Genomic DNA, 25870 nt, shown 5'->3' on the forward strand with positions numbered 1-25870 from the left:
GCCTGCATCGCCAGCAATAACACTCCCTTTTTAAATGCCCAGAAAGCTACTAAAAACATATTTAAAACAGTTCATGTGACTACAGTGGTTCAACTTTAATGTTATAAAGCGACGAGAATACTTTTTGTGCGCCAAAAATAACAAAATATCGACTCTATTCATCAATATCTAGTGATGGGCGATTTCAAAACACTGCTTCATGAAGCTTCGAAGCTTTACGAATCATTTGTTTCGAATCAGTGGTTCAGGGCGCCAAAATCCCATGATTTCAGTAAACGAGGCTTCGTTACGTCATAAGTGTTTTGAAATTTCAATAGTTCACGTGACTTTGGCAGTTTGATACGCACTCCGAACCACTGATTCGAAACAAATTATTCATAAAGCTTCGAAGCTTCATGAAGCAGTGTTTTGAAATCGCCCATCACTAGATATTGTGGAATAAAGTCACTATTTTGTTATTTTTGGTGCACAAAAAGTATTTTCTTCGCTTTATAATATTAAGGTTGAACCACTGTAGTCACATGAACTGTTTTAAATATGTTTTTAGTAGCTTTCTGGGCATTGAAAAAGGGAGTGTTATTGCTGGCAATGCAGGCCTTACTGAGCCATCTGATTTTATCAAAAATATCTTAATTTGTGTTCCGAAGATGAATGAAGGTCTTACGGGTGTGGAGCGACATGAGGGTGAGTAATTAATGATATAATTTTCATTTTTGGGTGAACTAACCCTTTAACTATTGTTAACTATTGTATACATTGTTACTGTTAGTTTGTTAACTAATTCGGCTAATTTGGTCATGCTTTTATGCTTTTAGCTCCATTTAACACTGTCCAATCCACAGAAATCTGCTGAATTCCCCTCAAAATCAGCAAAGAAATATTTTTGCCTGAGAAGTGTCAGCACACACCAGCTTGTTCTTGTTCAAATAAGCTTGTTCTTGCTTTGCATGTACAAATAAACATTTCAGAACAATTCATTTCTAAAAACTGAAGGCTGTGAGACGTGATAATACATGTATATTTAGTATGTAAAAGGTTAAATCTCTCTTTCCCATTAAAGACCAACTTGTATGGCTGTTTAGTTCAAACCTAAATTTGCCTCGGCTGTATCTGTGGACTGCAAATAAATGTTGCTGTTATTGAGTGGGCTTTGCATTGTTTTCTGTGCACAAAAATACGTTTTTATGGCTTTATTGTCTATGGGTAACCCTGATATAGCGTTGCAGTGCTTTGGCAGTGGAAGTCAGGCCATCCAAGACTTCCTCTCAGGAAGGATGATTTATCTCTAATTGAGCTACTTGATGCTTCCCTTCATGCAGCCCCCTTGCTTGGCAGCCACTGGGGCTACATGCTTTCTCATAAGAGAGCTGGAGCCTGGGCAACCCTTTGAGAAGAGTGAGACTGAGAACACAGCATGTAGGAAGTGTCACTGAGAGAAAGGCCCTAGTTGCTGTCTGCCATTAATTACCAATTTAACGCCAACTCCAATTCATTTGTTTACCTTTACCGTTATAAAAGCGATCAATAAAAGTGACCCTGGGTCAACTGGAGGACACCACTGGACACCTGAAATACAATTTTTTAGAAATACAGAAACATATGATATTATTGCTTGAATCCCATAGTACCATTTAAAGGGAAAGAGCATGGCAATGTCATTATTTCAGTATATACAATGAAAATCAGCAGCTGAGAACAAGCATATGCACATTAAATTTCTTGGAAGAAAACACCACCAACAAAAGCAATCATTGTAACTTGTAACTTTCAATTTAAATTATTAACTAGTAAAACAGTTATGTTCAACTGAAAGGCTTATAGGGCTTGTCTAGGAGTTAATGTTACACTCACAGGTTGTTTTTTAACACATCATGTGATCATTTTCAAGACCTGTAACTTGTAAATGTCTGATAATCAGTCACTGACAATATTACAAGAATCTTCATCAAAAAATCTCACTATACTTTATAACCAGGTCTAGTAGTTCAGTTCAAAACTTCTGTAAAAAGCAAGACTGAGCTGGAGGCAATACACAACAAACAGATTTTTTTTTCCTATTTAAGATTTCTCTTCTTATTTTAATATGTATGAGAGACAGTCATCATATTCACAAACTGCAACGAATTTGATAAAACTATTAACAAAGCTAACATGCCTCACATTCTCTATGGCTGAATGAAGTGGACTTGGTTTCAATGCTGGGTTTGGATTAATTTTTAACATAATAAAAGCTTGCATTGTAGCGGCTTGCTTAAAAGAAGTTACTTGCGTTGTATTAACCCTTTTAGATACTGTATAGAGTTAAAGGTTTAGTTCACTTTAAAATGAAAATTACCCCATGATTTACTCACCCTCAAGCCATCCTAGGTGTATATGACGGTCTTCTTTCAGACGAATACAATCAGAGTTATATATCACCCTGATACTGAAACCACCTGTTTGAAGCTCAAAAAAGTGCATCCATCCATCATAAACGTACTCCACATGGCTCCGGGGGGTTAATAAAGGCAAAGCTATGCGTTTGTGTAAGAAAAATATCCATATTTAACACGTTATAAAGTAAAATAACTAGCTTCTGCCAGACTGCCTTCTGTACTCAACTTACGAAAAAAGCATAACTGACATTGCGTCACTTACGCTTGTTTCATAAGTTGAATACGGAAGGCGTAGGACGTAGTGTAAAAATTTTTAACTGCGAGAGGCATTACACTTTCTTCGTAAGGTTAAAGGAACACTCCACTTTTTTTGAAAATAGGCTCATTTTCCAACTCCCCTAGAGGTAAACAGTTGAGTTTTACCGTTTTCGAATCCATTCAGCCGATCTCCGGGTCTGGCGGTACCACTTTTAGCATAGCTTAGCATAGTTCATTGAATCTGATTAGACCGTTAGCATCTCGTTAAAAAATGACCAAAGAGTTTAAATATTTTTCCTATTTAAAACTTGACTCTTCTGTAGTTACATCGTGTACTAAACCTCAACTGTTTAACTCTAGGGGAGTTGAAAAATGAGCCTATTTTCAAAAAAAGTGGAGTGTTCCTTTAATATGGAAGGCAGTCTGGCGGAAGCTAGTTATTTTACTTCATAACGTGTGAAATATGGATATTTTTCTTACACACGCATAGCTTTGCCTTAATTAACCCCCCGGAGCCATGTGGAGTACGTTTTTTGATGGATGGATGCACTTTTTTGAGCTTCAAACAGGTGGTTTCAGCATCAGAGTGATTATTAATGTAACTCTGATTGTATTCGTCTGAAAGAAGAAAGTCATATACACCTAGGATGACTAGGTCTTTTGCAGTTGGTTATATATAATAGGCTTATTATAGATAAATTCACATTAAATTCACAAAATAGACATTACATAAATTCAGCTAAATGATGTGACTTCATCTTTCATGAGAAACATTCTGTGAGGACAACATTGAGGATTTTGTGCAACATTGCCTCCATGGCAACAGGGAGCGCACCTTTCAGCAGCTCCTTGCATGATGATGCAAGGGATTTCCCTTAACCTTTTATACCATCATAAAACTGACCTCGTGCTTATCATAGATGACACATTAAGAGCACTAAAACTAAAGCACATAACTTTTTCTTTGCCATTGATCAAATTGAGATTTCTGTGATTTTTTTCCCCATGAAACACATACAGCTCTACAGAGAAAAATCTATAAGATGAGGACAAATAATTTTGTGCCACACTTCCATTTTCCAGAGGGAATGAGGAGCTTATCATTGCTTATCAGTGGATCGAACTTACAAAATATTGTGTGGAATGTGGATTAAAAACAAACAAAGGAAACACCAGGTAAATTAACAGACTATCTTTTTTTTTTATCTCAATTGTTATGAACGTTTCCCATGATATACTGTACAATATTATATTATTATTTACATGTCATAAGTAGTGATACTGATATATATATATATATATATAGATGAACATTAGCTGGCCTTCTTATAAAAGCAAAATAAAAAACAATCAAAATAAATCATAATAGATAAACAATCATAAACAATCACAGCAGCTTAAGATGGTCAAGCTGTTTTTGGACCATATCTTGTCAAACAGCTAAATCACCAGCTAGCACCTGCTAATATGACAATATTAGACCAGCTAAAAACCATCTACCACCTAACATTTTAAGATTGGATTTTTCAGCATTGCCGTAGTGCATCTTTTGACGAAATCTCGGTTTATCAGAATAAATAATAATAGTAAGCAATGGTAAGCAATGAGGATTACTAAACCATCACCACCTCCTATGCATCAGTCGAGAAACGCGTCCGATCAGCTGATCTGCTTTGCTTGTCGTGACTCATGTAGCTTATTCTTTCTTAAAGCAGGCCTGGCGGTATATAAAAATGCCCAACCGCGATATTATACTGCAAAGATGTTAACATGACGAAGAGCACATCAAAACACCTATGGCACTATATATAACGTAATACTTGTTTATCAATGCAGATAAGGATAAAAATCCATCCTCTCGGTCCATTATGACATCACGACAGCCACAACGGTTTATATATAGGCTATTAATAACATTTCACTACGTAAGATCGAAGTGTCTCATTCAATGCTGTATGACTGCCGCTACTAATAATAAATACATTCAGTTGTATCTAAACAGCATTTTCTTCCTACCTTTCGATGCACTGTCTCTCATTCTCCGATGCCCCCGCTGCTGTCAGAAACGCTGACCTTTCGTTTGTCATTCGCTAGCTGTCAAAGGTCAGATTGGCGCATGTCCCAGCGAATCGTGCTGCGTTTCGAATAAGCGCACGAACAGATACTGTAGTTGCAGCAAAGATGAGCTACTTCAGCATCATCGAATCAAAACCCACAAGGTAAATTCACAAGGATCTCAACTTGACCTAGATTAGTAGATTGTATTGGATATATTATTTTTATGGATATATTATTTTTATTTTTTTAAATGTTCAATAACTGTACAAAATATGCACGAAACCGTTCATATTTAGGAAATCACGGAATGGATTTTTAAAATGGAGTCAAATCTATCACTGATTTCTTTTTCTTCCTTTTTTTTTTTTTTCTGTAGTTTTATTTTAGTACTATTAAGCCGTCTGACTTATCTATTTTTTATGCGAGGTGAGATTATGATCATTTTAGATGCGTGTCATACTGAGACTCCGTTCAGCAATGACACCTTTTTGTACGTTTCGGGACTTCCTTCATACCGCGCACAGACTACAGCCGTGTTACTATGGCTAAGGCTTAGATCATGAATATTTATTAGATTATGGTGACGTTGCTCCATAAACGTCCTCTGGAGCGTCCTGTCATTTTACCTAATTAATATTCATAAGCCCGCCTTTCGCCGTAGTAGGATTTGTATATAAACGTCAACGCGCAGCCCCCAGAATGAGGACAACCTTCCCAACAGCTGGTCAGACGTGACGTCGCTTTTACTTAGGACGTTTTTACATCCATAACGCTAATAATAATAATAATAATAATAATAATCCTTATACAATATATTATATATACAGTAGCTTCCTCCAAAAAATGTCCTTGTCATAAAGAACTACAGTGGGTGAAATAAATTAATGTTCATGATCTTTCACACCCTCTTTAATGAATTGTCAAAAACTGACATCAGGAAGGCAATAACCTATATGGCAGATAGAACAAATTAAAATACTTTTAGGACATTCTTTGTTCCACTGTCAATTAGTTTATTGAATATTATGTGTATTATGTTTTATGTGTATTGTGGGTGGCCAAATACCAATTTCGATAAGAATGAATAATAAAGATTCAATACAAAAGAATACACTTCAAATTTCTGAGAAAATACGTTTATTTTCTTTGGAAAAAAGAAAAAGAAAAAAGGAAAGCTCAGGCATGTATATTCTTGTATATGGTATTGCACAACAAGAGGGCGTAGAATTATTATGAGTGTTTTCTCCAACCCTTATTGGCTGGTATATAGGACTGAAACAGAAAACGAGAGAGAATGGGAAGCAAGAAAGAATAAAAGAAAAGTAAACAGAGACAAATAAAAATAGTTTGATAAGTATCACATGGACATGTGTGCCTAACACTCTGAGATACTTTATCTTCTCTCTGTTTTGACGACAAATTTTAATCTAATTGTAATTTAATCTGTGGTTTCTGGTAAATCTGTGCTTTAATCTTCTGGATAAAAAAGATATCACTGTTGTTATGGCTGAACACAGTCACAGTTATTAATTTACAAAAAGTTACAATATATAATCATGTAACCTCACTAGATTCTTTCTTATCAAAAGTTCTCTCAGATATGGCTCTTAAAAATGCAATGCCGAACAGTATTCACCATAAAAGAGGCAGTGTTTAACAAACATATGATATGAAATAATCCTATTTCATCACAATATACTTATATACAGCCATTTGCTATAGTGTTACCAATACATTGGTTTGATTTTTTAACACAGTTAAACATTCTATCAACATATTTTAAACAACAAGGCCTGGTGTCCACAATAGCATTTTCAACAGTTTAAGAAACTGTACTTTTCCAAGGCATATGTGGCATATTTGGATTATAGAGCCTGTAAAATACATAAACATAATTATAGCATTCCTTATGGTGTGTAGTAGCATGATAACACTACAATGAAATATGTGAGAAATGCAAACACGACAGTCAATATAAAGTAAAGCCTCCTCAGAAATAATTGAATCTGGCTAGAATCTCATTGAAATGCTTGAACAGTTTCACATTCACTTAGACAAAGTCACATGCGTCTACCCTTCACTTATTATTCATATGTGATTTAATTACACCTAATTAAATCTGTGCACTCTGAATCAAATCTAGGAACCAACAAAATTGGAGAGCAAGTTCTAGAATTGTATGGAATCTTTTCAACAATTGAAATAATCAAAGATATCACTATGAAGAATATTATTGTACTACTAACAGACAATCATAAAAATAACATGGAATCTTTGGAAATCTATGTGGTCAATCAGTAATTCCTCTGAGATGAGGCCACGTTGGATATAAGATCATCAAAGGATTTCCTCAGTGAGTTGAAGCACACCGTGCATCTGATTGGATGGTGGGGATCTTTGTGCTGAGAAGTGTGCTGATATTCGGCCAGATCTGATCAGTCTCTGTGTCTGAGTATGTGTACAGGATGCCTTTAGCCCTTCAAAGGTACACAGAATTACATTGCTGTTAGTAAATAGGTACACAAGTCATTTGTTCATTTGATTCTGAGTCATAGAAGTATAATCATAAGCACACTGAGTCAGTTTTGGATTTCATTCCAAAATGAAATGGTAATTCCTATAAATGTGTTATGAGCTTACTTATAGAAATCTATGACAGGTTTGGCAACATCTTTGTAGTGTCTCAGTCTGGCCACCAGGGCTTCTGGTCTGTCATCCTCCTGTTGAATCAATGGCTCTCCTGTGATGTCATCTATCCCCTGCAAATACAACAGAAATTAGCAAGGCTAACAATTACCTAATATTTTTTTTTATTTTTTTTTATGTAAGTACATTAAAGACAGGTGTGACCAAAGTTTGTGTAACACAGTTAGAAAAAACATAAAAAAAATTGTTATCTTCATTTTACTCAACTTTATTTTACTCAAAAAAGTACACAAAAGAGTAAAATAAAGATAACTATTTTTTTTGTTTATGATTTAAACATTTTTTTTACAATCATTATGAACAAAAAAGGCTTAAGAAAGAGCCAAAGGAAAAAAAAAAAATATATATATATATAAAAAATTATAATAACAATAGTGAAATGTAAAAAAAAAAAACATACATACATCCCTATTTATACACATGCATATATGTGACCCTAGACTACAAAATCAATCATAAGTCGCATGGGTATATTTGTAGCAATAGCCAAAAATACATTGTATGGTTCAAAATTAACGATTTTTCTTTTATGCCAAAAATTATTAGGATAGTGAGTAAAGATTATGTTCCATGAAGATATTTTGTAAATTTCCTACCATAAATATATCAAAATTTTATTTTTGTAAGTAATATGCATTGCTAAGGACTTCATTTGGACAACTATAAAGGAGATTTTCTCAATATTTAGATTTTTTTGAACCCTCATTCCAGATTTTCAAATAGTTGTATCTCGGCCAAATATTGTCCTGTCCTAACGGTTTTGTGGTCCCGTGTCACAGTCTAGATCAAGCTGGAGAGTTTTAAAATGTGCAAGAAAGGGCTGCCAAATTTTAATAAAAATATTGTAGTCTACGGAAAATAATATCTAATTTCCTAAAGTATAGGGCATCTCCAACGTCTGTGAGATTGTGAACTTTCAGTAAAATTAAGTTGTCTCGCAAGCAATCTTATAAAAACAACAAAATTTGTAAAATGAGTGGGCAGCAAAAGACCGACGGCCAACACACCAAAAAGTCCAACAAAAGGCGATGCTAGAGTGTCTACGGAGGTAATAGCTGAAAAAGAATCAAATACCGACCCTCAAAACATATGAGTTAGTGTGGCTGGTTCCAAGTGATACCTGTCACATTCAGGATCAATGGTTGGATTAATCCGAGCAAGTCTGCATTTAGACCAGTGGGCTCTAAGAACCACCTTACATTGTATAAGAGCATGACATGCATAAATTATTTATTACTCACCCTCGTGTCGTTCCACATCCGTAAGTTTTTCGTTCATCTTCGGAACACAAATTAAGATATTTTTGATAAAGTTTGAGAGGTTTCTGTCCCTCCATATAGATCCAACGCAACTACCACTCCAAGGTCCAGAAAGGTAGGAATGACATCATTAAAGTACACCATGTGTCTCCAGTGGTTTAATTTCAGTTTTATGAAGCGAGTGTTTTGTTTGCGCAAAAAAACATCGTTTACCACTTTACTCACAAAAATATTGATCTGCAACGCGCGTTCACGAGAGCTTCACGAGTCACGGCGCATATGTGTTGTGTTCAAGCGAGAGCTGCCATTGTTGTGTGAACACGCTTTGGATAATATTATTTTGTAAATAAAGTGATAAATTATGTTGGTTTTTTTTTGCACAAACAAAGCACTCACGTCGCTTCATAAAACTGAGTTTAAGCCACTGGAATCACATGGAGTACTTTAATGATGTCTTTTTCCTACCTTTCTGGACCTTGGAGTGGTAGTTGAGTTGGATCTCTATGGAGGGACAGAAACCGCTCAGACTTCATCAAAAAGATCTCAATTTGTGTTCCAAAGATGAATGAAGGTCTTACGGATGTGGAAGGACACGAGGGTGAGTAATAAATGACAGAATTTTCATTTTTGGGTGAACTAACCCTTTAAAGGTTCTTCCACAAGATTTTTGCTAAACAAAACCCTTTAAACCAGAGGTGTACCAAGTCCTACTCCTAGAGGGCCAGAGTTTAGATCCAACCCTGCTGTAAAACACCTGGTTGTAATTTTGAAGTAATTTCAAAGACCTTTATTAGCTGGTTCAGGGGTCTTTAATGCTGGAACAAAACTCTGCAAGAAGGTGGATGAGGTTCATAAGGGTAGTGTTATTTAAAATGGAAAATTTAAAGGGCTAGTTCACCCAAAAATGAAAATTATGTAATTTATTACTCACCCTCATGTCGTTCCACACCCGTAAGACCTTCATTCATCTTCGGAACACAAATTAAGATATTTTTGATCAAATCCGACTCAGTAATGACTCAGAAAAAATGACTCAGTAAGGCCTGCATCGCCAGCAATAACACTCCCTTTTTTAATGCCCAGAAAGCTACTAAAAACATATTTAAAACAGTTCATGTGACTACAGTGGTTCAATTTTAATATTATAAAGCAACGAGAATACTTTTTGTGCACCGAAAATAACAAAATAGTGACTTTATTCCACAATATCTAGTGATGGTCGATTTCAAAACACTGCTTCGTGAAGCTTTGAAGCTTTACAAATCTTTTATTTCGAATCAGTGGTTCAGAGCGTGTATCAAACTTTCAAAGTCACGTGAACTATTTAAGTTTCAAAACACTTATGACGTAACGATGCCTCGAAATCATGTGATTTTGGCGCTCTGAACCACTGATTCGAAACAAAAGATTTGTAAAGCTTCAAAGCTTCATGAAGCAGTGTTTTGAAATCGCCCATCACTAGATATTGTGGAATAAAGTCGCTATTTTGTTATTTTTGGTGCACAAAAAGTATTCTCGTCACTTTATAATATTAAAGTTGAACCACTGTAGTCACATGAACTGTTTTAAATATGTCTTCAGTAGCTTTCTGGGCATTGAAAAAGGGAGTGTTATTGCTGGCGATGCAGGCCTCACTGAGCCATTGGATTTGATCAAAAATATCTTACTTTGTGTTCCGAAGATGAACGACGGTCTTATGGGTGTGGAACGACACGAGGGTGAGTAATAAATGACATAATTTTCATTTTTGGGTGAACGAACCCTTTAATTTTCTACTACACAGAAGCATATGGTGTTTTCCATTTGAAGAAAATTAAGTTTCAGCTTCAGTGTGAACACAACTCCCATGTGAAATAGGACACATCTTGTGTCTCAATCCACTCCCTAGTTCAGTAGTAACTTAAGTACACAGCCACACTTAAAAAATGGTAACATCTAAATTAACTCATTTTATTCAATTCAAAATATTGAATTGAATAAAATGAGTAAATATACAGTAAATAAACCTAAACACATTAATTCATACCAATAAAACTGTTTGAATGGGCCAAATCAGGTAGAAAGTGCACAAAAATGCTTGCTCCCTAGAAATTCCTGTTTTGCTTAAAAATGCAGTGCATATTTTATGACACAATACTATATTTACTCAATTTAACAGGAGGATAACATGCTATACATTGATGTTGTTACTCAACCTGCTTTTAGAGCCCAGGAGGAGTCAGACTGAGTAGTATGAGTTTAAATTATAAGACTTCTGAATTAAGGTTTCAGTGCAGAAACAATAAAAACTTAGGATTTTCACCTGGACACGGGGAGGATTGAAGCACATATTATACACTCTCCCACTGGGTGGATGTATCCAGCGATGTCGCAGTCTTTCCTTCAGTGTTTCCAGAGGGATGTTGAGATTGATGGCTACATCCAGATCACATGCACTGTTTAGGGCTTCAGCCTGAGCTAGTGTTCGAGGGAAACCTGGAAGTAAGTTCACAAAAATGACTTCTAACACTTAATACAGGCCAAAAAGTTAATGCGCACACCTGAATTATTCACGTATGAGTGATTACATTTTCTTCATTTCGTTATAACATTTTATGATGCTATTTGAAGGTTATAAATAAATGCTATTTTGAAATGTCACACTTTTGTTGCAATGTGTAGTTTCATAACTATGCATAAATGTCAAGAGTTGCAATACTACATCCTTATTGGGCCCCCCACTGGCAATGCTATAATGATAAAAACAAACAAACAAAAAAAAACATAATACCCTGTGTATTATGTGTTTTTTTTTATTACAGCATTGCCAGTGGGGGACCTGCTTTCATTACTTATGACTGAGTGTAGATACTTTTTTGTTGGTCTATTTTAATTTTAATCTTTAGTTGGGATTAGCCTTTGCGCTTTAATCTGTACAGTCCTGCAATAAAGGAACACTAGTTTAATCCATGTAGCAAGAATTTTTGTAGGTCACAGTGCACACCTTTTCAATCAATGTCTAATATCCTAACATCATATACTGGGAGCTATTGACTTTGAATTTCTAAGATAGATGCTGTTACATCTTGATTATCTGATCTCAAAAATCAGTAATCAATTGATAAAAACAAAAATAGGGAATATGAGGTAACATATTTCCAATGCTCCTAGCTTACACTACCAGTCAAAAGGAAATATTACTATTTTTAATGTTTTTGAACGAAGTCTCTTATGCTCATTAGGGCTGCATTTATTTCATAATAAATACAGAAAAACAACAATATTGTGAAATATTGTTACAATTTAAAATTATGGTTTTCTATTTTAATATACTTTAAAATATAATTTATTTCTGTGCTGCAAAGCTGAATTTTCAGCATCATTACTCCAGTCTTCAGTGTCACATGATCCTTCAGAAATCATTCTAATATGCTGATTTGATACTCAGTTATTATCAATGTTGAAACAGTGTTGCTTAATATTTTTTTGGAACCTGTGATACTTTTTTCAGGATTCATTGATGAATAAAAGGTTAAAAAGAACAGCATTTATTCAAAATATAAATCTTTTCTAACAATATAAATCTTTACTATCACTTTTTATCAATTTAACACATCCGTGCTGAATAAAAGTATTAATTTCTTTCAAAAAAAAGAAAGAAAAAAAATTACTGACCCCAAACTTTTGAACGGTATTGTATATTGTTACAAAAGATTTCTATTTTAAATAAATGCTGATATTTTTTTAAACTTTTTATTTACCAAAGAATCCTGAAAAAGTATCACAGGTTATAAAATAATATTAAGCAGCACAACTGTTTCCAACATTGATAATAAATCAGCATATTACAATGATTTCTGAAGGATCATGTGACACTGAAGACTGTAGTAATGATGCTGACAATTCAGCTTTGCATCACAGAAATAAATTATATTTTAAAGTATATTAAAATAGAAAACCATAATTTTAAATTGTAATAATATTTCACAATATTATTGTTTTTTCTGTATTTATTATGAAATAAATGCAGCCTTAATGAGCATAAGAGACTTTGTTTAAAAACATTAAAAATAGTAATGTTTCCAAACTTTTGACTGGTAGTGTACTTCCTAAATTTACTAACACTACAGATTGTTTTTAGTTTCTGTTCAATGAAGAAATGAAAGTTTTGCTTCCTCTATAGAGATTATGCTTAGTCCTAAATAAATAAATAAAAATAATAACATAGCAAAAGGATTAAACATTAAAGTTGCCATGAAATGGAAGTTGCGATAGTCTTTTCTTCCCTATTGTTATATATATATATACAAGTGAAACGGCTTCTCGAACAAGAAAAAATGTAGGGTGGGACTTGATTTTGTCCATCAGAGAAGAGATGTCATTGCAAGAGGGAGAGGAAGTCATTTTTATTTAATTATTATTATTATTATTATGAGGGAATGTGGATTTAAAAAAAATAATGATGTGAAAGGATAAATCATTTATAATGAACGCTGCAATATTCCATGAAAAAAATAAGAAATGTCCATTTTGATTTTATGGTGACTTTTTAATGGGATTTACCACCATACCATCCAACAACCAGCTGTATTTGGTCATCTCCTCCAATCTAGGCAGCAGAAGGCGTGTCATGACATGGTCTGGCACCAGCAATCCTTTTTTTATATACGTCTTAGCTAGAACACCAGCTTCTGCAAAAAAAAAAAAAAAAGGGGGAATGAATGGAAAACATATTTTTTCATAATAATCATCAAACCTATATGGCTTTATATATTTCTTTAAATAATTTTTCTCCAATGAAAGCAGCTAAAAAAAATTTCTCCAATGAAAGCAGCTAAAAATTTTAAAAGACATACTTAACAACAAAATTCTGCTTACGTTCAAACTTAAAATGTACACATAACCTTTAACTGAGACAAATCAATTATTAATCATATGATTTTAACCACAAACTAGATTGTTAATCATATAATAGATCGAGCAGTCACATGAGTGTCTGATTCCCACTTATTTCATATAGAATTTAGAATATGAAAACAAAGTATGATAAAAAAAATCCTAATGTCATAACACAAATTACAACTTTTCACAATTAAACTATGCCACACAGCCACAACTAAAAGTAATAGTATATTTTTCTGGTGGCTAAATCAACTCTCAGCCTTCAAAGTCTTCAAAGACTAATCCACAAATGTGTATTTAGTAAAATGGGGGGAAAAATGTGTTAAAGCAAAAAGTTACTTACATTACAATTACCTGAAAAAGGTTATATTCTTAACCTAGGCTTTGAAGATGAGTCATGACAACTTTACTAAGCATAAAAAGTCCATTCTAGCTAATTTATAATGAGGAAACTGAATGTGTATATAGTGTGTTGATTAGTATGAAAATTCCTCTGTCTTTATCTACTTGCATGAATGCCAGCTGAAGTCTTAATAAAGGAGTTTTGCATGGCAACAGCGAAATAAAACAGAAATGTTGAGTGGCATCTTGCCAGCATGGCAACTTTTAAACGCATTTACCTCACATGAACTCTAAACATAATGACGAGGGTGTACTAACCACATATTTCAAATAGGCAGGACCAAATGTTGAAGTTAAAGAACCGATCATCTTAAAAACACACAATCTGAATAGCCTATATAAACAGCAAAAGTTGGTTACACCCCTTTATATGACCAAGACATCCCTCCTCACTGTGCATCTAGCATTTGTTGGTATCGACAGGTCTCTAGAGATGAGCTTCCATGAAAACAACCGAAAGTTTGTAAATTTTTCCAAAGCACGCACCAGTTTTCGCAGAGATGTTTTCTCGAACAAAGTCTCCACTGGATAAATGTTTGAGGCCGAAACTGTGCGCGATCCTCTCCGAGATAGTGCCTTTCCCCGAGCCTGGGGGACCCATTATAACAGCCCGGAATAACTTGGACATATCCTCACCGAACTGCCCTGTTTACAATAAAAACGAGTCCAGCATTACTACTGAAACCATGCAAATCACGCACTTATTTGATATAGTTTGCAATGTAGTGCGCGTTTGCATACAATTCAGAGATTACAGTCGTGTTAAAGCAAATCTTCAGTGCAGAATGAGGGGTGGGGACCTGTAACATCGAATAAAACCACAAAATCACACAACAAGGAGCGACTTAAAAAGTTTTAGGTCAAAAACAACAAACAAACTTACCCACCCAACAGAGTACTGTACTATTAAACTGTTATTTCCACGGTGGAAACAGAGCCCGTTGTCACTTCATTAAAATCGTGCAGCCCTTCGTTGACGCACCGCCTACTGCTCTTTATGTAGACGTGAGCGTCTCCTCTCTGCAAATGAATGGAGGAGAAACATAAACGCCCTATTTTAAAACGCCTCTAGTATAGCGTCGCACTGAAAAATATACACAAGCTGCACCGCATAGGAGTATGGTCGTTTAAGTATTTAGTTATAACGGTTGCACTTGACCGCAATACATAAAAAAATCTCTTAAATGCAACGTGCGGGTCATACAGGGAATTATAAACAAAACGTTCTTGTGATATTTGTATGATATGTAAATCTACAAGTGATAATGAGTGACAGCATAAATCGACGTACTGTTGCTATGGTTACCCAGGGCAAACGCGATTTCCGTTTGCAAGCGTTTGTTTACTTACCACTAGTTGAAAACAGGTTCGTTGAAAATAATCCGACTTTTAGCTTCCTCGTACGGTTATTTGTAGGTATTGAAGTCAGAGGATTATGCATTTATTTAACTGAGCGAAGTGTGGAACATTGGGCATTTCATGCACCAAACAATGTCACAGCTTTCCTTAAAGGGATAGTTCATCCCAAAATGAAAATTTTATCATTTACTCACCCTCATGTTGTTCCAAACCTGTATGAGTTTCTTATTTCTGTTGAACACAAAACAATATATTTTACAGAATGTTGGTAACCATTCAGTTGACGGCAACCATTTTTCCTATTATGGAAGTCAAAAGGTGCCGTCAACTGTCTGGTTACCAACATTCTTTAAAATATCTTCTTTTGTGATCAACAGAAAAAAGAAACTCATACAGGTTTGGAACAACTTGAGGGTGAGTACATAATGACAAAAAAATTTATTTTTGGGTGAACTATACCTTTAAGTAGGGGAGGGGGAGGAGCTATAAAAAAGGGGCTTATAAAATCCATACACTAGACGGTAGAGTACATAGTGCATAGTATAAGCGCAAAATGTAGCATCATTTGGGACACAACTTATGTTATTTTCTCCACATGCAACTGACTGTGATCAACATATGTGTATAACTGGTGTAATATTGCCCCCTGTCTGATTTAGGACAGACACACTTGTTACACTAGACGTGAGCATCTCCTCTCTGCAAATGAATGGAGGAGAAACATAAACGCCCTATTTTAAAACGCCTCTAGTATAGTGTCGCACTGAAAAATATACATAAGCTGCACCGCATAGGAGTATGGTCGTTGTTGCCCCCTGTCTGATTTAGGACAGACACACTTATTGACTGTGATGTTGGTGCAAACATTCCTCAGATGCCACAGCACTGCTTACTTTAAAGTTATTAAAATTATGTCACACACGTCTACCACATTGATATCCAGCCAGAGCAGTGAGAATCAAAGGGCCAGAACCCATAGGGCCTCATCAAATTCATAAGATGAAGATAATACGAAACAAAAATAATCTATTTTTCCTAAATCCTAAAAAAAAAAAAAAAAAACCCACACAGAAGGCTTTATGTACAATATGTAAACCGACATATTTAATATTTTAATGTCTTAATTAATTTTAAACTATTTTTTATCGAATAACATAAAATTCTATCTTAATCGTATAAAAAATAATCATAGTTAATTATTTTTATTTAGTTTCTGTCAATAAAAAAAGTTTAAAAACAAGCAGCTTTGTCATCGTTACATCATAAATGCCACAGGTACGTGGAGTCAAAAATATCGAAAACCACTGAAATAGAATCCGCCATATAAGCTAATCACCATGCCAAACATTTATTTCCGAGGTGCCTTACGGTGGCGTCAGAACATAAGAGATATTAAACGCAGTTCACTTCGGGTATGCACTGTCAAAATCAGTCGACTTTTCAAACCTTCCATAGGACAACAGTCATTCTGCATTAAAAAAAGTGGTGAACTTTGAGCGTCAGGACCCGGAAGCGTGTTATTTTATTGTCACATGGCTTGAAGATTTCAATAACAACAAAAAATGGCGACAATCACGTTGTTCGCTGTAAGGCGCTTGCTGCGTCATTAAAAATATTCACGTAAACACGGGAGTTAAGCGTTGAAAATGCAAGTAAGTACTTTTGCTATCGGTAGAATAATGCATCTGTCTAACTGTGATGGTGATATTACATTAATGTTTTTACCTTAGAAGTACGTGGTGTTTGTTTTTGCTATGAGAGGGGTGTGTGCGCGCGCTGTTGGGCGTTAGCGCGCATCAATACAGTACAATTAGAAGACTCATGAGGTATAAGACTATAAAACGAGTCGACATAGCAAGTAGAACAGCTGCTTTATATGCAGAACATTTACGGTACTTTTTATGATATTATATGACATGATCATGTAATGCCTTTTCGTGTAATAACTTATGTATAATTTATTGCAGACTCTACTGACTTCATGACGTTCTAACGGGCTTCTTTCTCAGACACATTGTATTAATTTATAGTTTATAAATGATATAGCTCGGATGTTCCTCACATAAATTACTTTTATTTAAAACTGTAGTTTCATCAAACATAAACATTTTTCCATGAGAAGTCGCAACACGCTATAACAGCAAGAATATTCCCGTTTTAACCCATTGAAATGTTTTTCTTTCCTTTTTTCCCCCGAAACAGCCGCTATAGGAATGTTAGGCAGATGTTTTGTCATTATTTGGCAGGCGTTTCCACTGTCCTGAGATGGCAAACACGACGCGCTGATGGAGTTGTTTACAAGAAGAGATTCGCACGGAGGGCGGGGAAGCTGTGGGCGGAGTCTGTGGGAGGAACCACTTGCTTGCCAAATAACGAGAGCAAAGCATAGAAGGTGGAGACAGAGTTACCATAACAAGTCTGACGTCACAGGGGCGGTGTTTATGAATAATTAAAGCTCAAAACGAAGGTATTGAATCTCTTGCTGACAGATAGGGAGTTGTCATTTAATGCAGTGTATCCAATGAAAATGTGGCATGATATTCAATTTTTGCTAGCTACACAGTATAAGTTATGTTAAATAATAAAATGCTTCATCTACTTATTTCTATAATATATACAGTTGGAAATGTCAGGTTTAATTAGCCTATATTATATTTTACTTGTTATATTTTGAATAGATTAAACCTGTGGAATTCACTTTATCTCTGATATTTAAAGTCAAAGTTGTTACCCCTGAATGAACATGGAAGAGAAGATGCGTGAAGCACTACCGCCCTGGATCTGCTTGATGTGACAGGCTGCCCTGGTTCAGTTATCACAGTGCTGATGCTGTCCATCTTAAAGGTACAGTACTGTGATAACTGAAGGATGGCTGCCATCTTGACATCTAGCCTCATAAAAAGTTTTTTCTAAGAGGTGAGCAAGAGGTAAAAGACAAGAAAATGAACAAAACAATACAATTTAATAAAGATAAATGCAATTCTGTTTTAATAAAAAACTGTAAAAATGGATTGCTTTTTATACATGAAATTATGCACACTATGGTAGCTTATGTGATCAGTATAATGTTAAATTATATCCTCCTGCTATCTAGCAAAAATGTTTTGACATTCATTTTAATATTATAGATGTTTTGAGAAATAAGACAAAAATCTTTTATTAATCTTATATATATATATATATATATATATATATATATGTATATATATTATTTTATTCATATTTCATTGTTTTTCCTGTAGACATCAGGACCATAAAGAAAATGAAGAGAACACTTTGCTTTTCAATGTTTGCATTTCAGATAATGTTCTACAGTTTCTTTAATGTATCCTCTGAAACATGAAATAGATTTATATTTTGTTTATATTTTGTATCTTTATGCACACTTCTAAACAAATTATTTAATCTAAATTTCCTCTTCCAGTAAACACTTGCAATGAAACTTTGCACATACTTTATTTATATATTAAGATAAAACAAAATGGGTAACACTTTACAATAAGGTTTCATTAGTTAACATTAGTTAACTACTAGTTAACATGAACTAAGAATTGACAATAATTCTACAGCATTATTCATCTTAGTTCATGTTTATTTTAACATTTACTAATTCATTATTAAAATCAAAAGTTGTATTTGTTAACATTAGTTCATGCAGTGTAAACTAACATGAACAAAAATAACAGCTGGATTTTTATTAACTAACATTAACAAAGATTAATAAATACTGTAACAAATGTATTGCTCATTGTTGGTTCATGTTAGTTAATACATTAACTTATGTTAACAAATGAGACCTTATTGTAAAGTGTTACCACAAAATGTATTTAAGTTGTAAAATTTGTTGTATTACATCCTTATGTCTTATGTAAATATTGTCAGAAATGTGAATTCCCATCCTTATACATATATTTACACTTGTTTTAGGGCAAACTGTAGTACATAAAGAGATGTTTGCTTACATGAAACAGTTTGAAAATCAATCAAATAGAAGTTTAGAAAAATAAAACCTGCTTTTTCTCTTTTCGTAAAATTGTTGTCTGAAATAGAAAGCTTTTGTAACATAAATGTCTTTACTGTCACTTTTGTTAAATTTAATGCATCCTTGCTGAAAATAAAATAAATAAATCTTAAGTAAACTTTTATTTATATAGCACCTTTCACAGATATAAAATCACAAAGTGCTTCACAGAGTGCAACAATATTAATAAAAGAACAATGAAACAGATAAAACTATGATAAATAAAAATGAAATTAAAACCACCAAAATAGTAAAACATAAAAGCCCAATCAGCTAAAAGCCTGTCTAAATAAAAGTGTCTTCAGCTGCTTTTATATTAGATTTATTATTTATTAGATTTATTATAAATAATTTATACTATATATGCTTTATATATATATATATATAAAGCATATATAGTATAAATTATTTATATACATTTATTTACATATATATTTATAAGAAGTTAATGAAAACTTTATTATGTTCATATAGCATTTGGATGCACACCATAAAGATTTAAAATATATAGTATGATTATAGTGTATTCTGCCCTTTTGTTTCATAATCACAGAAATTTCAGCATGCTGTTAGTAATTTAGCCTCAGCAGACACTTGTCCCATGTTACACACTCTTCTTAACGCTCTTCTAAACTGAGTCATCTGCTAATTTTAGAATGATAATGTAAAGGTGAGTAATCGGTTTCTGTGTTTCTGTGAGAAATAAAAATACAATAATACAACTACATTTTGAAAAAAGAATAATTTCTGGGTCGTTTTCAATTTGATGTTTACATATTATCTGATGTTTACATATTATCTATTATCTAAATATTTGTTTGTTCCTGACCTCTGTTGAGTTTTTCTTCAGATCTAGGAAAAATGCAATGCATTATAGATTTTAGTTGAGTGCTTATGGCAGTATTGCACGTAGACTCATCACCAATTATAGCGTATGACTCATCCAACGACAGGAGTTTCCAACTGGACCTTCCCCCCTCTCAGTGTTTAAGTAGTAGTATTATCAACAACAACGCATCTCAACACATATTATCTGAGATAGTTGTCTAATGCTGCAAATAATTCACTGTTTTCTGTCAACATATATGTGAATGTTGAGACAAATAAAACATTTAGGCTATTTAATTAGTGCATATGTACTTGTCACTTTATTTTTAAAACATTTAAAGCTCAGATACGCACAGTCTGATATCGTCTACCCGAACGGTCCTCTGTTGAACTTATTGATCTGCCACATTCTACCAGTGTGCTCTGCAGCCCTCTTGTGAAACTGCAGCCCACAGTTTCTGGCAACTCATCTGATGGTGAGGACGGGAAGTCCCTCCCTTCCATGACAGCTTAAACCTCTTGGTCTTAAAGACCTTCAGTGTAATCAGAGAGGGCTTAGTGTGTTGCTGATCTCTATTTTAAAAACACAGAGACTGTATAAAGCGGAAGCAGTGGAACATGCTTGATGAAATATCAGGACTTAATGTAGCTACACATATATATCTACAAAAGTAATACAAGAAGATGAAGATTGTTATACTGGTTACATATGTAAAATGTAATTAACAATACATGTAACCATTAAATGTAGCCCAGTCGTATGTCTGTAGTCTAAACTAGGGTCTTTATGAATATATTTATTATTGATGAATCTGTGAAACATCTTTCAGTGTTGTGCAGTAATACGTTATATAACGTCAGCAATGTCTAACCATTACTTTTAACTGAGAAACATAATAATAGTTAGCAATATGAATCAATTATGATGATTCTTTAAATTATCAATGGACATCATTAAATCCAAATATTTTTAATGCTACTGCACTGTTTAGCCTAACTAAACTGAAGCTTTATGATTAGGCTATACAACTGTAATAATTTTCAAAACATTTGAATCATTTGTTTAAAAACTATCAGCTATGTATAAATCTGATGTTTTGTGTAAATGTATGGTGTGAATTATTCTTACATCACCTCAGTACACAAAGGATTAACACTCTAACTGTGAGTTTAATCGCATGTATCATAGTCTTAACTATATACGGAGGCTGTAGCCATAACAGAAATCCACTAGTTTAATCTCCGCCTAGGGTTTAACGTCATTGGTACAGCTTTTGATTGACAGCAGGAAGAGCCAATAAGCAACGTGTGACAGAGCTAGTCTTTACCCTATTTTCGGGAATGTGGTCGACGCTTGACAGGAAAGGTTAGTTGATCATGAAGACTTAACCACGGCTTGTTCTACTGTAAAGTGAAGTTTGTTTTGAAAATTTATCTCGTGGGATTAACCTTATGTTATCGGAGAACATTTTGGAGTTAAATAACGAGTGCTTTACATCGACAAAATATCAAGAGGAAGTGTTCAAACGTCTGTAATGATCGAAATTAAACGGAAGTAGCTTTGCCTGACGAGGTAAGGACGAGGGCCGTAACTCTTCACATCCTGATTGTGTGTCTGATCTCTGGGGGATTGTTTATGTGTGTCTTTTCTTTTTCTGTTTCATGTTAGTAAACATCAAGTTGTGATACTCTCTTATTAGTTTGTGTATGGTACTGCTAAATATGTCGATAAGAGTGTTCAAGGAGTAACTCATTTGAGTCTATAGAACAAATTCTGCAATTATTGGACTTAAATTGCAGATAATAATGCCGTCAATTTTAATCTCTTTGTGTCCGATAATTTAGAGACTGCTGGATGACGAACGGCTGTAAAATAATGGAGAGTTACTTTTTTTTTTTTTTTTAAAGCACACTAGGTCCTAGTCAGACCTTCGCAATTTGGAAGTTGTAGGAAAAATCCTTAGTTTTGTTTAATGTACTATTGTTGCTAACTTGTTAAGCATTGACGTTATTTTTGATGGTTTTGTCATGCTCTGACACTACAGTAGTTAAATGGTTAAACTTGTTGCTCCTGTGACTGCAGTTTTGTCGATATAAATCTGAACACTTGTACACAGTTATCACAAGCTGTATGTTTGCTGAACAAGAGTGTGTGGGGTTGAAGTATATTTGATGTGCTTTGTAGAGATCGACGGAGGCTGATTATTTTTTATATATAAATGTCCCATAACTGATATGCAGAAGATTTTCTTAAAAACAGTAATAACTAACCCATATAGTTCTTAAAACCGATTATTGGTCTATCTCTACTCTTAAATTCATGTACTCTATCAAGTCTGATTGGCCATTAGCACAAATTACAAAAATTACAAAATTCTGTCTAATTAATTAAAAACGATAGTGGAAATGAAGGATGGCTACTAAAGAAATTCATCAGATAACCCAAAGCTGTTGAATTGTGGTTGTCTTGACTTGGCATTTTTGATGATTTCTAAGAGAAACTTAAAATTTCCCTTTGATTCTAAAAAATACATCAACTAACCATTTCCAAGTAAAAGAGGGACCACAACAATATGCTATACTACTACAGTACTGTTTGATTATGTCATCTGTACAAATTCATGCTGGTAATCTGATACATTATGGACAAAAGTGACTCTGTGGGAGATATTCAGTTCCTATACATGTTTTAGTGGGGAATCCCTTTTAAATAACAGTACTAACCCCTCTCTCACACACAGAAAAAACAGTTACAGTATGTTTATTTTCATTCTTGTTTCTTTGATTCGGCTAAATTTTTATAATTTGTCAGAATTGAGACATTTAATTCCCATAGAGCCTGTGTTGGCGAGGAACCCCATTTAAACTGTACTAGCCACTTAAAATTATGATTTACAGTTAGGGCTGTGCGATATGGACATAAAATACTACCTTTTTTAATCAATATTGCGATTTTGATTTTAATCACGATTTTGAAACAATATTTCCTTAAACACGTCTGTAGCATTTTTTGTCAAAACAGACTTTGAGAATATTTGCAGGAACCATATTATTTTATAAATGATACGTGACGGCTTCGGTTATTACAAAAAAACAAACAAAAAAACGATTCTCTAGACCTGCATCTCGTGCAAAAAATGTGTGAATGGCTCCTACTCTGTTGACAGGTCTTGCAAATTACCTGGCTCTGTGATACATCATAGCTGCGTCCGAAATCGAATACTTCTCTACTATATAGTATGCGAAAAACAGTATGCCAAAAGAGTAGTATGTACAAATACATAGTATTCGAAAAACAGTAGCTGAAAAGTCTCCGGTTGACCTACTATTTCTGCCGGGATTCTGAAGTGCATATTCGATGGACACTTTACTGTATCATGAGGCCACGGAAGAGAAATTCTGAATGGAAGATATTTAGATATTCGGTTGGTCATGTGACAATAACAACATGTCGGATGTATTACATCCGAATTTCATTCATACTACCTATATTCATACTATATAGAGTACCTTTTTAAAGGTCTTGAAGTAAATTAGTAGTAGTAGTACCTACTCAGACAGTATGCGATTTCGGACGTAGCACATCTCTCGTGTATCCAAAATATTCCCAAACAATGGATGTCAATATTTTTTTTTAATTTTTTTAAAAAAAATTTTCAACATCCTTGTTTCTGTGCTTTCTTCCATGTCATAATGGTAAACCCGCCCTGTTCTGTTCTCATGCTAGATTTAGGCCACTGCATTCAGATTGCACATTGAGGGGGCTGGCGGAAAAATCGTGCTTTCTGCGGTTTAGAAAACGTGCATTCTCTTTTATTATGATTTCGATTAATCGCACTGCCCTATTACAGTTTCATAATTTCTTCCCCATAGCTTAAGATTTTATGTCAGTTTCATACAAATAAATTGATAAAAATTGATGTATTCATTTTAAGTAGAGTATTGACCACTCTGGTCTATTTGAAGCTCTCAGTCCTTTGGTTAAATAGTCTTAAGAGCCTTTTTAGGATATAACTGGTCTCTATACAGATTGCCAAAAGAAAAGAAAAACAAACAGATTGTCTGGTGGATTTAGTCATGAACTGAGGGGAGTTAGAAATGGCGATCTTGTGTGGCCATCACTGAACATTGCAACTGGAGTTTCCCTTTAGAATAGAACATGTTGTACTGCATGGTGTTCTGACAGTTCATGCTAACGTGGAGTTATGAGGCCTTCATGACACGAACAACTCCTAAATGTTTTTAAATATGTCACATAGGTATTTAAGTTGCCAGAGGCAGTTTTTGGCGATAAAGACAGTCCAGTCATAAGCCTACGTATATGTCAAAACATAACAGCAAGATATATTGCTCATTTAGTAAGCGCCAGGATAAAATGCTAATGAGGTTTTATTTAAAAATACAACACTGGAAAATTGAAAACCGTTGTGTGAAGAGAAATTATATATATTATCAAGTAATATAGGCCTTGATGTTTCATCATAAGTTAATGATCAAATAATGTTCTTGTTGTTTACTGGTAAGAATGATATCAAAAATTTAACTGTCTACAGTTTTGGAAATTGTGGATGCGTTTTCTTTAATCTTACCCATTTATTGGATGACATTCGGGAACTGTTTATAACTCTGTTATAGAGAAATGCTCGTGTTTCTGCTCAATTGGCAAGGTTAATTATAGAGAAAAATAGCCATAAAGCAATGTAAATTTGATTACAAAATTGATAGGATATTACAGTATCAGGTAGAATAAAATAATTAAAGGCTAAATTATATTTAATCCATATATTATAGATAAAATAACCTTTGTATTTAAATACTATTGAGATAGAAGAATCTCCATGACAAAGGAAGCTGTCCATGGAAACTAAACTTACCTTTATTTTATGTTCATTTGAAAAAGGTTTTCATTGTGGTAATTAAGAGCCTGCAAACAGGATAAAAGAGTTACAGCAGGTTCCCGCACCTACACGCGTTTGACGTACTCGAGCGGTCTACCAGCAGAATAGTCACAGGGTCTAAAGCGTGGAGGAACAGTGTTAACCATGACTTTATCAGCAAGCAGCACGTCAACACCTCAGGAAGTGAGACCGTGTCAATTAAAAAGAAGAATGGCATCGTGAATCATACTGAAGCAGATGGAGAATCATTTTAACTGCTTGCAGAAGAATGCAAACTTAAACTTGTCCCTTCTAAAAGTTCCAAAGATGACTTAGGACTGTCTTGAACATGACAAAGAAAAAGGACATGATTCACTGGATTCCTAAAAAGGAGAACTTCTCATAAAATGCAAGTTAAAACACTATAAAGGAAAGGAACTAAATGGAAAATTAGTCACTAAACATCTGAGTTGCTTGCAATGTTTGGCCATTTAACAGACTGGTCGGGGGTGTCTGTAGTGGTTTTGTGATGCAAGTCGAGATATCAGCTGAAACAAGCTTCTGCATAAGGACGTGACTGCAGAGAGAAGAGCATCAGTCACCCATACTGATTGACGGATGTTTATTGAACTGAAAAACCTTGGGAAACGGCCATAGGAATATTTCTGATCAATCGGGTACAAATAAATGCCTGAAGGAGGAGCTCTTTTTTCTATTCATCTTAAATTTAAGTTTGCTTCTTTGCAGCCCTACTACCAAAATTTGGAACATATTGAAATAGTTTTAAACTCTGATTTTTGAGGTTTTATGATTGTCTAATAAACATTAAATAAACAAAATTAAATA

The 25870-nt window shown here is 34.2% G+C and overlaps 3 protein-coding genes across 8 annotated transcripts in view; 1 reads left to right on the forward strand and 2 right to left on the reverse strand.

Moving 5' to 3' along the window:
• dnajc6 (DnaJ (Hsp40) homolog, subfamily C, member 6) overlaps positions 1-4975 on the reverse strand; it is a 38553-nt gene extending 33578 nt beyond the window's left edge. The window contains exon 1 of one of the 2 annotated variants that reach the window (XM_051896300.1): positions 4650-4975. The gene's annotated coding sequence lies outside the window, so the exon portion shown is untranslated. The remainder of the gene's footprint in view (positions 1-4649) is intronic. The other variant, XM_051896301.1, reaches the window with a different exon arrangement.
• An 836-nt stretch (positions 4976-5811) lies between these two features.
• Positions 5812-25172, reverse strand: ak4 (adenylate kinase 4). 5 transcript variants are annotated; one of them, XM_051896315.1, is made up of 8 exons: positions 25022-25169; positions 14827-14959; positions 14681-14739; positions 14426-14584; positions 13207-13326; positions 10959-11131; positions 7332-7450; positions 5812-7168 (listed from the first exon to the last, which is right to left on the reverse strand). In XM_051896315.1, exons 4-8 carry the CDS (start codon positions 14565-14567, stop codon positions 7042-7044), a joined length of 681 nt encoding a protein of 226 aa, XP_051752275.1. In that variant the 5' UTR covers positions 14568-14584; positions 14681-14739; positions 14827-14959; positions 25022-25169; the 3' UTR covers positions 5812-7041. The 5 variants fall into 5 exon arrangements, with proteins under 5 accessions (XP_051752275.1, XP_051752274.1, XP_051752276.1 ...); XM_051896314.1 differs by having other exon boundaries at positions 14823-14959; XM_051896316.1 differs by lacking the exon at positions 25022-25169 and adding an exon at positions 15290-15307 and having other exon boundaries at positions 14823-14959.
• The window catches only part of jak1 (Janus kinase 1), a 35335-nt gene continuing 30931 nt past the window's right edge, over positions 21467-25870 (forward strand). The window contains exon 1 of the mRNA XM_051896290.1: positions 21467-21720. The gene's annotated coding sequence lies outside the window, so the exon portion shown is untranslated. The remainder of the gene's footprint in view (positions 21721-25870) is intronic.

The sequence above is a fragment of the Ctenopharyngodon idella genome, chromosome 6 (genome assembly GCF_019924925.1).
Source record: "Ctenopharyngodon idella isolate HZGC_01 chromosome 6, HZGC01, whole genome shotgun sequence".
Classification (NCBI taxonomy): domain Eukaryota; kingdom Metazoa; phylum Chordata; class Actinopteri; order Cypriniformes; family Xenocyprididae; genus Ctenopharyngodon; species Ctenopharyngodon idella.